This window comes from Euphorbia lathyris, chromosome 5 (assembly GCF_963576675.1).
Source record: "Euphorbia lathyris chromosome 5, ddEupLath1.1, whole genome shotgun sequence".
Taxonomy (NCBI): Eukaryota; Viridiplantae; Streptophyta; class Magnoliopsida; order Malpighiales; family Euphorbiaceae; genus Euphorbia; species Euphorbia lathyris.
Window position 1 is genome coordinate 42,236,719 of NC_088914.1, and position 14,489 is coordinate 42,251,207.

General features: G+C 32.1%; 1 protein-coding gene across 1 annotated transcript; it reads right to left on the minus strand.

Moving 5' to 3' along the window:
• Positions 1-9,386: 9,386 nt before the first annotated feature.
• LOC136230562 (uncharacterized) lies at positions 9,387-13,452 on the minus strand. Its single transcript, XM_066019667.1, has 3 exons — positions 12,710-13,452; positions 11,180-12,497; positions 9,387-9,496 (listed from the first exon to the last, which is right to left on the minus strand). Exon 2 carries the CDS (start codon positions 12,419-12,421, stop codon positions 11,471-11,473), a length of 951 nt encoding a protein of 316 aa, XP_065875739.1. The 5' UTR covers positions 12,422-12,497; positions 12,710-13,452; the 3' UTR covers positions 9,387-9,496; positions 11,180-11,470.
• Positions 13,453-14,489: the final 1,037 nt, after the last annotated feature.

The following is a 14,489-nucleotide window of genomic DNA, read 5'->3' on the forward strand; positions in this document are numbered from 1 at the left end:
TACACAAGAAAAGTTAAAAGACAGTACAAAATCCACTCCAAATGTCAAAATAGGGAGCCAACTAGCATATGTGTTCACCAAAGCCTTACTATGAACTCGATTCAATTTTCTTTATACCAAGCTAGGCATGATCAATATCTATGCTGTAGCTTGAAAGGGAACATTACAAAATCGTGATATGTATATGATCTGTCTTTCCTTTTATATAGCTATATCATAAGGTAATTAGGTTAAATATAGTTTCCTTGTATAATATACTATTTTGTATAAATAGGATATAATAGGGCTTGCTATTTATATGAAATACTGAGTTTCATTATTTCTCTCAATTGGTCTGTTTCAGTTTCCCATCATCACAATAATTTAGACATATGCTAGTCAAATACATATATATAGTACATATAATGCAAATATAGGCTTAGTACATCTGTTGCCTCCTATATTTGGCCCAAAACTTCAAATGCCCCCTGAACTTTCAAAAGTTCCAAACGACTAAATATTTTTGTTCAATTGCATTCAATAACCCCATATTCTTTCCCAATTTCATATACTATTAGGAAATAACATATGCATCAGAATATTTAAATTTTTAAAACTATTTCCTTAACCCAAGGAAAGAATATGTTCGTTATTTGACAATAATATAATTATGTTTCAAGAGAGTATTATCGAATTACCTTTTGAAACTTATTTATTGTTGATGTAGCATACCACAAAAGCTTGAACGAATGTGTATAAACTTGTAAGCACCCAACCTAGAGTGCCTCTAACGGGCATACAAACCTCGAACCAAAAAGCAACCCGAAACACAAAGTGAATTTTGGTTAGTGTGACAGCGAGAGAGGGAGGCTATGTCAAACCCAATCCAAAATAGAATCAGATATGACAGTGAGACATTACCACAGACATGAACGAGTCGGAAGTAACATCTCACAATCCAATGTTAAGAATTACAAATCATGTTTGAACTTAAAAACATTTTCTACATATACTTTTACATTTGTAAAAGGTCGAAAATCATTTATAATTTCCAAATACGAATCCTTTTCTCGTGCGTTTTACCAAAACGAGTTCGAAACATAGAAAATTACTCCAGTTCTAACTTGTTAACTTTTAGTTTGCCTAATCTCATAAATTAACACCATAATTGGACATTCAAACCAAAATCCGGCATACCACAACTTCTTTATCCTTCCAAAATTTGCAACTCGGGTGCCTAAACATTCACAAGCACAAAACAAACCTATATCTACATGTACAAAATGGTATGCAATACCCTAGAAGACGACTTGGACAATCGTGGCCGTATCCAATCCTCGCCCTAGTGTCGAACACTTCCCTCAGTACCTCGTACTTCTTCGCCTAAAAACATTAAAACATTTGAAAATATGAGACAAAAATCTCAGTAAGCAACTATCAACTATAGAAACTAGTTGTTACGTAAAATAATTATATGTATACATTTGTGAAAACATTTAACCAAACCAAACCTTAAACTTATTAACTTATTAACTTGTAAACAACATCCAATTAAAACAGAATTTTAATCAATAACCTCAAATCAAACTTAATCAAAACACAACGATTCTTATATAAACATTTACTAAAAAACCGAAGTTCGAATCAAATTCAATATCATATCCATCACCGAGTATCCCCTCGTAAACCAATCCACAACACGCAAACATAATCGAGACGTCTCTGTAACCATGCCTAATCCCGTATTGGTTTTACCCAACACTTCGCTGCCAATACCTGTCACGTCCGTGTATAAAATTCTAATCTTCGATATAAATTATAATATAATTTTTATAGTGTTAATTAATTACGAATTTAAATATACTTTTGGGTTTAATTTATCGGGTTTAATTTAATGTTTTTAAGTTTAACTTAAAAAGTTTTGGGTAAGTTTTATAAAAAATTATAATTAAAAGGATAAAAATTGATTTTATATTATTATTACCAAATCATGTATATATTTATCATATGAGTATAATAAAGTGCAATCAAATTTCAAATAGAAAATGGTAGTACTAAACCATTTAATGACATATGAAAATTTATTCATATTTTATGTCAACCTATCATTTGGATAAAATGATTAATGAATAATGATTAAAATAATAATAATTAATTAGTTTAAATTCTTTTATTATTATAACATTAAGTCACCATGTGTTCTCCATGTGTCATCTAGCATGTAACAAGTGTGACATGTGTATAAAGCTTAGAATATTAATGGGTTAGGCTATGGTCACATGTGTATAAAATGGGGAGTAATGATATGCGGGGAAAAAAAAAACACAAGAGGAAAATCTTTGATAGTTAAATGCTCCAATTCTCAATAGAGACAAAATCTAAGTAAGTTGAATGAATTAATTGATTTTGATGCAATTAAATACTCTATATATTAAAAGTAGATGTATGATGTTTATTATAAACTCTTATATGATATAACTAGGTAATATAATATGGTTTCTAAATAAAATGAGTTATCATTTTGGAATTGATCTTTTGGAGTTGATTTTCTTTTATGTCATTTTAATAATTAAGTTTATTCTCTTATTTATTTTTCAAGAAGTTAATTATCATTACTTTTATATTACTCAAATTGGTTAAATTATCGAATTAAAATAAGTTATAAAATTTAGTGTTACAGTTTATAATTTCGGTGACGAACATAAATAGTCTGATAAAAATGTTGATTGAAATTTTAATATTATATAATAATTAAGTTACGTTAAATTATCGAATTAAAATAAGTTATAAATTAGAAAGAATATCGATAATTGTTAGTTAGAGTCGGTATAAAGTAGAATATAAAATTGTACAAGAGATTGAATATAAAATTAGTCCAAGTAGAGTTTATTATTAATATAACGAGTATAACGATATATTCGGTCTAAAATAACTATTCCGGTAACAGATAAAAATAAGTTTCAGTTTTAAATTATAGTGACGTTTTAGTAAATTGTTTAAAATATTCATGTACTTTTGATTTTGATTATTTGAAGAATAATTATTTATTATAATGGTATTTTTGGAAATTTGGTTTGATGATCTGATGCGATTTTTTTTGGATTGATAAAGTTATTGCGGTTGTTATTATTTTGGATTGAAGTCCAAATATGATTTTAATGAGTTGTGATATTTTGAAAGACAAAATGGTTTTGTCCATCTAGGATTGCCCGGGGTAGGGGTAGTAATTGTAAGACCATACCTAAGGGCGGTATGGCCAGAGTGCACGACTGGTAGTCCTAACGTTAGGCAATGCGAGATATGAATGAGATATCTCGATTATTCATATGATTGATGTTATGATAAGCTACACGGGTGGAATTCGAGGATGGACACACACGCAAATTTTATATTACGTTTTGGAAATGCTTGATGATTTGAATTATAATGTTTTACGTTTGATTGATTACGAGTTGGTTTGTTAAAGAAATTTATTTGATTACGAGTTTGTTTGATAAAACGTTTCTTTGATTACGAACTGGTTACATAAAACGTTTCTTTCATTATGAGCTAGTTTGATAAAATGGTTATTTAATTTGATTCGTTTTGATAAAATGATATATCGATATATAAAGATGATAACAAAGTGAAATATACAATTAAAGTATTAGCATGTCATTCAACGTGTCAATAAGTGAAAATGAGTTCATAAGTTAAGAGAACTACCTAATTAAGAGAAGTACCTAAAATAGGTAGAACTACGTGGCTTCGATTCCCGGTTTAAAGATTAAAAGATGTTCGGGATACGTAGGAAGCTTGATAGAATTATCAAGTCCAAGCCAAATAATCAAATAAATTTTAGGGAGTCCGAATAAATTTTTATCTATTAGATACGACTTTCAGGCTGTCCGAAGTTCGTTATCATATTTTTCCTTCATGCCCGATGTCGTTTTGGGTCGGGTGTGACAATACCCGACTAGGTCTTTTGACTGTGTACACAGGCCATGTTCCTCACTGAACATGGTCTTCAAATATCAAACCACCCGTCCGGACTACTCCTGATGGATACAAATTTTACCCAAAATCCAACCAAACTTCAATTGTATACATTTTCTCATCAAATGGATCAAACTTTACTACAATCATCAATAAATCGAAATCCAACATTTACAGAACCAAAATAGCAATTGAACCCCTGAAGAAATCCAATTTAACACTAATTGATCAAAATATCATTAAAACCCTTAAAGAAATCCAACTGAACACTAATTGAACCAAAATAACATTAAAACCCTTAAACAAATCCAATTGAACACTAATTGAACCAAAATAACATTCAAACTCTTAATGAAATTCAATCAACATCAATTGAACCCAAATAGCATTTAAACCCTTAGGGAAACCAATTTCAACATCAATTGAACTAAATCATAATCAAACTCTTAAGAAAACCAATTCAACATCAAGGTATGAATCAGAATAGTCCAAAAATTACCATTGTGAACTCATTTTCTTCAAACTTGAACACAAACTCAAATAAACAACCAATACTCAAATCATTTCTAGGGGAGACAAATTCAAGAAAATTTATAGCTCAATATACATATATTTATACATGCAAACCAAAAACTAGTTGATAGTTACTTACCTTAGCCTAAATTAAGAACAACACCACCAAAACCCTAAATCTGTCCCAAATGTGCCTAGCCCGTATTCTTTGTAAACTACTCCAAATCAAACTCCCTCCGGTCAGAAGTTGCTTCTATGTGTCTCGAGTCTCCAGTTAAAATTTGAGGTGATTTGGACGGTTAGATCTCTGGCAACACCCAAAACGGTGGAGCTGTCCTGTTTTTGGTGGTGGTTGAAGGTGGAGGAGAAATGAGAGAAAATGGAGAAAGAACAATGTAGAAGGTAGTGTTTTGATCAAAATGATCAATAATTCTGAATTTATCCTATATATAGGCCTTGATTTGAGTGGATAATTATTCACTTTGGTCCTCCAAAAATCTAATTTTTTTAAAACTTACCCTAAACTTATAATTGTTATAAAAATGTGCAATTACCCTCAAAACTATACCTGTAACACCCAATTTAATCGACTAATCCTAAAACGAATATAATACAACTTAAGGTTTAGGATATAATAAATAAAAAAATTAAGGACACGGACGTGACAGGCTAAGATTAGCTTAGTGTTGGCTAAAAATCTAGAGCACTATAGGTATATACATGGCTTTTATTTTAGTAGCTAATTAGTCTTCTAATCACATAAGGTAAAGCTAAACCAAATAGGAATCGGAATAACTATTTATTCCCCACTCTATAATATATAGATATATGGAATTAATATAAATACTTAAAGGATAAATATTTATATTTCCTATTTAGTTTCTAACTTGTTTAATTAATTTATAGATAATTATAATCTAATTACAATTACTCTAAAAATCAATTAACCTTAATATACTACATAAATTTCGGCATAAGGATTTCTCTCTCCTATTGATATGGATACATGAGAAAAGTTCTTATCATAGTCAGCTCCTTATTCTTGACGATATCCTTTAGCTACCATCCAAACCTTATAGGTATTAACATTACCATCCATATCGGTCTTCTTCTTGAAGACCCATCTGCACCCTATAGGAACAATTCCATCAGGTGGCGCCACCAAGGTCCAAACTTGGTTTTGGTACATGGAGTCCATTTCAGATTCATGGCTTTTAGCCATTTATCAAAGTTTGGACTGTCCAGGACATCCTCGTAGTTTGTAAGTTCATTGTCTATGATATGTGTTATTATCTCCCACTAGAAATCAATATCTCTCTAGGTTTTGATGAATCCTACCAGACCTACGATGTACTCATGCCTTCTGTGTTTCCAATTGTATTACAGGTTAGGCTCCCACCAGCTTTTCCACTGTTTAAAAAAAATCACTCTATTATTGCACTCTGTCAAGTTCAATCACATAATCTGCATGCTTTTCGAGTAGACTCTCTTTTTCTGAAAAGACATCATGTTTGGGTACAATTACTTTATGTTCATCTAGATGATAAAAGTAATACCCAACCATTTCCTTTGGGTATCCAAGGAAGACACATTTATCAGACTTACAATAGGTTTAATGTATCCCGAACACCCCCAAATTCTCATAAATGAGAAGTTTGGTTTCCTACATTTGAACAGTTTAAAAGGAGTTACGGAGGCAGACATAATTGGAACTCGATTGAGGGTGGAGATGGGAGAGTTGCTGAACCCATCATGGTACGCACCATATCTAATAAAGTGTGATCCCTTCTTTCCAAAACATTATTGTGTTATGGTGTATAAGGAGTGTTGGTCCCCTTAGTTATGTGAGAATTAGTTCCAAGGGGGTTAATGGAACTATTTAAGACTTAAATTTTTTTGCCAAGTGTAAAACGTTTCTCACAGCACAACTCAGAGTGCAAATATTAAAGTTCAGAGGCAACTTTAGTTGATTACCAACTAAGATTGCTTCTGCCCTTCGTTCGAAAGATAACACTTAGGAGACTTCCAAACTTTGCACGTGTTTAAGATATAACTCTGACTAGTTAATGGTTCTGAATTAAAAGCAATAAGTTATAAGGAGTAAGAGTTAGAAAATGATACTCAGCCGATTTATCCTGGTTCAGCCTCTTGCCTACATCCAGTCCTCAGAATTCTTCTTCCGAGCTTTAATCCATTACTGAGCTCTTTCTGGTAGAGCACAAACCCTTACAATAGTTGTTGAGAAATTACAGAGTACCTTCCTCTATAATCCTATACTCCGAACTATCTAACTCTGTTTGCTAAATACCGAACAAACAAAGCTTCCGAACTATTCTAAAGAATTGATAATGTTTGTTCTAAACTAAGAACACTTTGAAGGAACTTAAAGAAATGATTACACAAACGAGTATAAAGGTGTGTGTAACAGTTATTGATTTTCTTTGCTTAGAACTTCAAGGAATGATTCAATCAGAGTTTTTGTGCGTTGAAGATCAAGTTCCAATGTTGTAAATGAGAGGCCTTTTATAGTTGACACTTGAGGCTGGGTTGAATTCGAAATTCAAAATAACCGTTGAGAGGGAAAACATTCGACTGTCATTTTCAGTACTCAAAGGCCAGTGCCAACAATCAATGATCTTCTATCCTTTACCATTGGTTGTCTGTTGTGCTGTGCTTCAAAGTTGGTCGGAGGCAGACTGTTTGGTCTAACTAAATCAGGCAAAGTTCTTAGGTTGACTAGGAGACAAGTTGTCTGTTGGTTCTGAAACTTTCCTTATCTGGTATGGCATTGTCAGTTGCGCATAAGTCAACTCTTGATCTTGTCCAGCGTGGTTGATTCTGTCCAACGTGGCTTGATCTTTGTCTTCCGAAAATGATCTTATCTTTGAGATGAATGGAAGGCTTCTGGATCCTTCTAAAGGCTGGGCTGAAGCTTTGATTCACAAGTCTGTGTGAAATGGGCTTGGATTTAAGCCTTAAGGCCCAACTTAATTTCTTTGAGCTAAAGCTTATATTATCAAACACTTCAACAAACACATTAGTATAAATAAATCAACATTTTATTTTAATGTGTTATTAATTATCGAGATATTAATGTAATTTAATATTTTTGTCACAATCAAAATCAATATGGAAATTATGTTTCAACAAGGAGAAGTCCATTATGAGAGGATATCAGTCTCCTTTGGATAATCTAAAAACTCACTGGATAGATATTTGCCACCACGATGATATCATAGTCTCTTGATGTTCTTTCTAGTTTGCTTTTATACTTCATTCTTGAATTGTTTGAACCTTTCAAATGCATCAGGTTTATATTTCATAAAATAAATGTATCCAAAGGTAGAGTGAGCAACTTTGAAGCTAATGAAGTAGTTATACCCACCCCTAACTTGTGTAGACATATGACCATATACATAACTATGTATGAGTCCTAAGATTTTTGAAACTCTTTCATCTTTATTGCTAAATGGTGTATTTGTCATTTTTGAGTTTGAAAAGCTAGGACTCATGGTATCTCCTTCATCATTTCATCTTCTTCGAATCAACCAAGTAATTATTTGGCTAAAGATGAAGAAGTGATATGGGTCAAAAACCCCTATCTTTAGGTACAGTTGTTTAGTTTTCACACTCGTCTTATTACTTTTTGTAGTTTTTAGCCATTTCTGAGTGTTTTCAGGCAAAATATCGCCAAAATAGCACACAATTAAACTTCACTTTATTTATTTCGGCTAATGGATCCACCAAAGGTCACACCAAAAGGAGTTTTTACTCAAATCTAAAGATTGGTGGGTCAATTTAGCCTTCGGACTAATGATTTTTGGAGTTTGATGTGTGTGTGTGCAGGTTGAACGGGGTCAAAATCGGTAGAAAATCGCGTCTCGAGGACCCCTGAGAGTTAATCAGCGAGTTGGGCAAAATCAGCCTGTCGAGTTGGCCTGCGGGAATCAGCTTTTTAGCCGATTCCCGGCCCCACGTCTCCTTTGCTACGCCTCGGACTTCCTACCTGCATTGGGAAACATTTTGGAATTAGGTTCAGGTCATCTACATCTATAAATATGACGTTTTAATAATGTAACTTTATCTTTTGCTTGTGTAAAATACCCTACCCCCTACCTTGAGAATGCTTCCTCCTTCCTTCCGTCTTCCATTAAAGAACTGCATCTCCACGCTCCAAAGGATTCCTCTAGGTTGTTCATCCTTAAGTCCTAGGAAGACGATGGCTTGGTCGACAAGTTCCCTGAAAGGGATTTCTTCTCTTTTATTTCATGTATACTTTATATCTTTCCTATGAATCCTAGGTTAATTGTAACCTCGTGACAATAACTTCTTTTCATTTTTAATCTAATTTCCAGTATTGATTTCTCCTATTGATCGTTATTTCTTTTCTGTTTATGCAAGCAATTTGATAGAGCAAAATTCAATCCCACTTAAAACATAAAATTCAGGTTGTCCTCAATTTGACAGAGCAAAATTTAGTCCCACTTAAAATATAAAATTCAGGCTGCTCCTAAATAAAACATAAACTTCAGGCTGCTCCTAACTAAAACATAAAATTCAGCCCCACTTAAGCAATTTGACAGAGCAAAACTCAGTCCCACTGAAAACATAAAATTCAGGTTGTCCTCAATTTGATAGAGCAAAATTCAGTCTCAATTTTCTTATAACATGAGCTTTAATATAAACATAATTGAACATCAACATAAAAAAAACTCTATTAAACATAATTTAATCAAGTACATAATTGAACATCAACATAAAAAGAGGCTATATTAAACATAGTTTAACGTAATCGAACACATTATAGCATAAACCCAAACTAATTTGATAGGGCATGGACCCAAATTATAAAGACAGATTAAACACTCATTGATGCAGTTTAAGAAAGCTACTCCAATGAAATTAAACAATAATAAAAGCTGCTGAACAAAAATATATCTAACTAGAAATCCTAAAACACAATCAAATAACAATAAATTTTCCTCTTTTCCACTAGCTGAGCAAAAATAGCAGATGAAGTTTTTGATACCTGCAACGATCAATAATACAATAAAGACTAATTAATTTAAATTAGGGAAAAGTACAAAAACAAACCTTATGGTTACACCTGTTTTCGAACAACATCCATGTGATTTAAAAGTTTGCAAAATGGTACTTTGAGGTTCATTCCGTTAGCAAACGCATACTAAATTGACTAACGGTGTTAAAAGTCAAAGGAAAAAGAGTTAATTTGGTCCTTATATTTGTTTATTTTATAAATTAACCCTCCTTATTATCTAATTATCACAAACAAACCCCAAAATAAAAAATAAAAATCAATTATACCATCTTCTCCATTTCTTTAATTTCTTATTTTATTTCTTTTTTTTTTTCCTCTTCTCTCATAATCTTTCTCTCCTAAAATCAATTGAACCACCAAACAAACACTCATTATTCAACCCTTACACATTAACTCAACCACCCATTAAGGGACTATAAGTGTTATTTACCCTAATTAAAACGATATTGGCCTTGGCCTTGGCCTAGCAACCTCCGCTTACCCCAAATCGATTCTCAGAAATGTCTTCTTTCGAATTCGACTCCGTCAAGGCTGAGAAAGCCGACGCCATTAGAACCTACAACAGAAACACAAACTATATTTTCTATTCCCATCGCTTGATCACTGCCTTGGCTCTTCTCTGCTCCTTTCCTTATTTTCTAGTCCTCAAAGAAATTTCCTCCGCCTATTTCTCCCTCTTTAACCGCCAAATCTATGTTTTTTCCTAATCAACGTAATTATTTTCATTATCTACCATTTTTCAAACAACGACGCGGCATCTCAGTCTGATCTTTACGATCACTACGTCTCACTTTCCTCCACCTCCAGCCTCTACGAAATTAAAATTAGCAGACAAGGAAACAAAAGCAGTGGTTTCTCCGGCAATGGAGATTCAATTATCTGAGGATCACTATGTCTCACTTTCCTCCACCTCCGACCTCCATGAAAAATTAGCAGACAAGGAAACAAAAGCAATGGTTTCTCCGGCAATAGAGATTCAATTATCTGAGGAGGATACGTTCTGCGATAAGCAGATTGTTGTTTAAGTGAATGCTCAATCAGCTCCGGAGGAAGAGAATCCTAAGGTTGTTAAGGATGAAGAGATTCATCTCAGAAGAACACAATCGGAGAAATACACAGCCGTGAAGAAGAAAACACTGGCTCTATTGCGATCCGAGACAGAAAATGGAAGAGAACTGGTTTTGGCAGGTGGTGATTCTCTGGCGAGAAAGTCGATGGAGGATATGAACAACGATGAATTCAGATGTACAATTGAGAGATTGATTTTAGAGAGAGAAAGATTAAGAGAGTAGAGAGAGAAAAAAGAAAAAAAATAAGAAATTAAAGAGATGGAGAAGATGGTATACTTGAATTTTATTTTTTATTTTGGGGTTTGTTTGTGATAATTAGATAATAAATAAGGTTAATTTATAAAATAAATAAATATAAGGATCAAATTAATTCTTTTTCTCTTTGACTTTTAACACCGTTAGTCAATTTGGTATGTGTTTGCTAGCGGAGTGAACCTCAAAGTACCATTTTGCAAACTTTTAAACCACATGGGTGTTATTCAAAAACAGGTGTAACCACAAGGTTTATTTTTGTACTTTTCCCTTTAAATTATGCAAAGTAATTAACCAAAATTTACTTAACAAAGACACTATAACCATATACCTGAATCAAGTTGTTGTAGTAAGATGATTAAGTACTTCTTGTACTAACTCAGACTCACATTTTAGTTGAGTAGGAAGCTGGCTCTCTCTTTCTAACACTACCTTTTTCATATGAGGAATTATGTATTTGTTGGAACCTTGAAGTTTCATTGTTTCTATCATGCACTGTTGCAATGTCAAAAAAATTTTGTTGGACTTCCATGAAGGAAAATCCTCATACGATTTCACCACAGCATGTACAAGCTCATCAATTGTAGTTGGTGACTCCTTATACTGTAAAGCTTGAATTGCACTAAAAAAATCCGAGATCCAAGACATTCATATCTAGAGAGTTAGCAGGTTGACACATCAAACGAATATTAAACCCATCTTGGGTAGCAGCTTGGCAAAATTCTTCATCATCTTGATCAATGTGTGTTCTTGCATTGTCTTGCTGAATAAATATTGGATCCCTACAATCTACTCTTGGCCATTTTTCCTTAATTGCATGTAGTACTTTACCGATCAAGTAAGACCTTATAACATCTCTAGTAATTGAATTTATTGGTTTAGTCTCTAAAGTCCCCGCAGCTTTGTTAACATTGTTCCTTTTGGCTGGAATTTGAGTAACCAAAGGAAACACACCGATCTTCCCAGAGAAAGTTTCATTTCTTTCAGCATCAAATCTTGGCCGAGCTAAGGCAACTAGAAACATGACTTTCCCAATAAAGTTTTTGCTTTTACATGTGCGTAATGGATCTTCTTCATCCGATAGTAAGTAATAATTCTGATTTTTCTTTGTCATCTGGAACCATTTCTCATCAATATGGACAATATTGTACATCTCTTTAAACGTTGGATCATGTGAGATACTGCTTTCTTCAAGCATTGATATGCAAAATTTCAATCGGGATCTCTTATTTTCTTCCTTTAAAAGAGCTTTTATAGCATTTGAATGTCTTCGTATTGCTCCATATTGCAAACGTCTAAACATTGTAGTCCTTTTCATGCCCATTGCATAAGCTAAAGAGCTAAGGGTTGTCCGCTGCTGCAAAGGGATTTGACGAAATCGATCCCAGTCAATCTGAATTCTCTTACGACCGCAATTCTTTGTCCTTCTATGCGAAACATCAGCATGCAATCCGTCATTTTTCCAATGTTTCCAAATGCGTTGAACAGCCTGAATACCAACCGAAAATATTGATGCCACTAACTTGGTCGTCCCTTTAGGTAATTTTCCATCAATGCTTTTCTGTAACAACATATCGTATATTGATCGACGTTGAGCATTGGATAAATATTTCCTCTTGTTTGGTATGGTATATGTTCACCTTCTATATCTGCATAATTCAAAACAAATGATTCAAAGCATGTGGCAAGTATATAGATTCAAGTGCCATTGTATAAGGTAACTCCATTAGAAATAATTGAGATTTCAAATGTCAGAAACAGTACTAATAAAAGTGAAAAAGCCAAGTACTTATATAGCACTTCAAGTATGATTTAGGAAGCATAAATCGAACAAGAAAAAAAAAACAAAAGAATTAAATACCATTGAGATCAATACTCAAAGCTTCTGCTTCCTCAAAGCCATTAAGGCCTGGTAGAATATAGCCTGTTTCATTTTGTCTAAAATCTCCATGACTAATATCAACATTTAGCTCTATTTCAGTCACTTTGTCCATGGACAATGAAAGAAAATTCATTACTGGAGAAGAAAAAACAGATAAAAAAGAAGAAGATAGCAATCTATAACCATGAAGGATAAAAACCAGAGAACGTATTGTTGAGTACAATGATCAATCTTTAATTTGTTCATATATAAATGGAGACTCTTCATTCCATTTTTTGGTGCTAAATTTTAAAATTAGAGCAATCAAATTTTTTGGGAGAAATTTAAATTTGAGAGAGATTGTATTTCTGAATTTACAGAGGGAAAGAAACGTATTATTGAGAGGGAGGGAGTTTTTGTTTTTGACGTGTTTTTCTTGAGAGAAGTAATAAATTGATGAGAGAGAGTTTTTCTTAATTAGACAATTTTATTAAAAATTCTCTCTACAGTAAGGATTCCAAATTAGTAATTTTTATCTACATTAATTGAGTTTCTTAATCTGTGTGAAACAACCTAGAATGACTTATAAAAAACAATAGAGGGGTATCATTTATTATCTTCATCAATATAGTTTCATTTTCATCAAATTATTAAACATATTATTTAATTTTTAATAAAATCATTATGAAATATGAATTTCAAGAATTCATCACATTTTAGTTGAGTTTTAAGAATTGTAATTGCATTTTCATTTTCATCAAATATAGTTTCAAGAATTCTTCATCAATATTGTTTCATTTTCATCAAATTATTAAACATATTACATAATTGCAACTTAAGGGAAATGAGATTGAATCTCCTAATAGGTTTAATATACGTTATCTCACATAATTTCACTCAATTTTATCTAATGGCAAAATGGATGTGAAATTGTCTTTAGTTAGCATTCAATTGCAAAAGGATTATTGCTCTTATAAAATTTACTTTTATAAAAAAAAAAATAGACATAATTTACGTAAATTTCTATGAGCGACTCAATCAATTATATCCATAACTGTAAATGAATTGAAAAGTTAAGAAAAAGTTACGTGAAAAACCCAAAAGATTTTTTTTTTTGGAAAAATCAAAAATGAGATTTGAACCCACTTTCAAATTATCTTATGTCACATGGCCTTTAGTCCTCACTTACATACATATAATCTCTTTAACTTGTTCTTATTAATGTTATTGTTATTTGTATTTTTTATTTATTTTTTTCTTTTTTCTTTTATTCTCTTTTTAACCTTTTTTTTTTTTTTGCTAGCTAAATTTGGTTACTAATATTTTATACTATTTTAAAGAATCAAACAACTAGTTACGTTGGAGATGCTCTAAGAAGAGAAATAAATTTAACGTATATAACATTAATTTGATGGATACAAAATTACTCAAATGAAGATATCTTCTTATGTAAAATAAAAACATCCGAAGAAAAAAGTTATTTCTTGGAAGTTGGAATAAATCTTAAGGAAATAGCACATTTTTCAAAGCACAATATTTCAAGTTACAACTAACATGTCATCAAGTAAAACCTATTTTAATATTAAATCACAACTTTAATCATGGACCATTGGATTTTAATCCAATAGCTATTAAACACTCCTCATAGATGAAGATAATTTATCATTCTCCATTAAGAAGGCCTATATATATATATATATAATTTCCAAAAAAGCATACCTTTAAATTCACTATTAATTGAAGAACAAAATAATAATAGTGTCAAAACCAGAAAACTGAA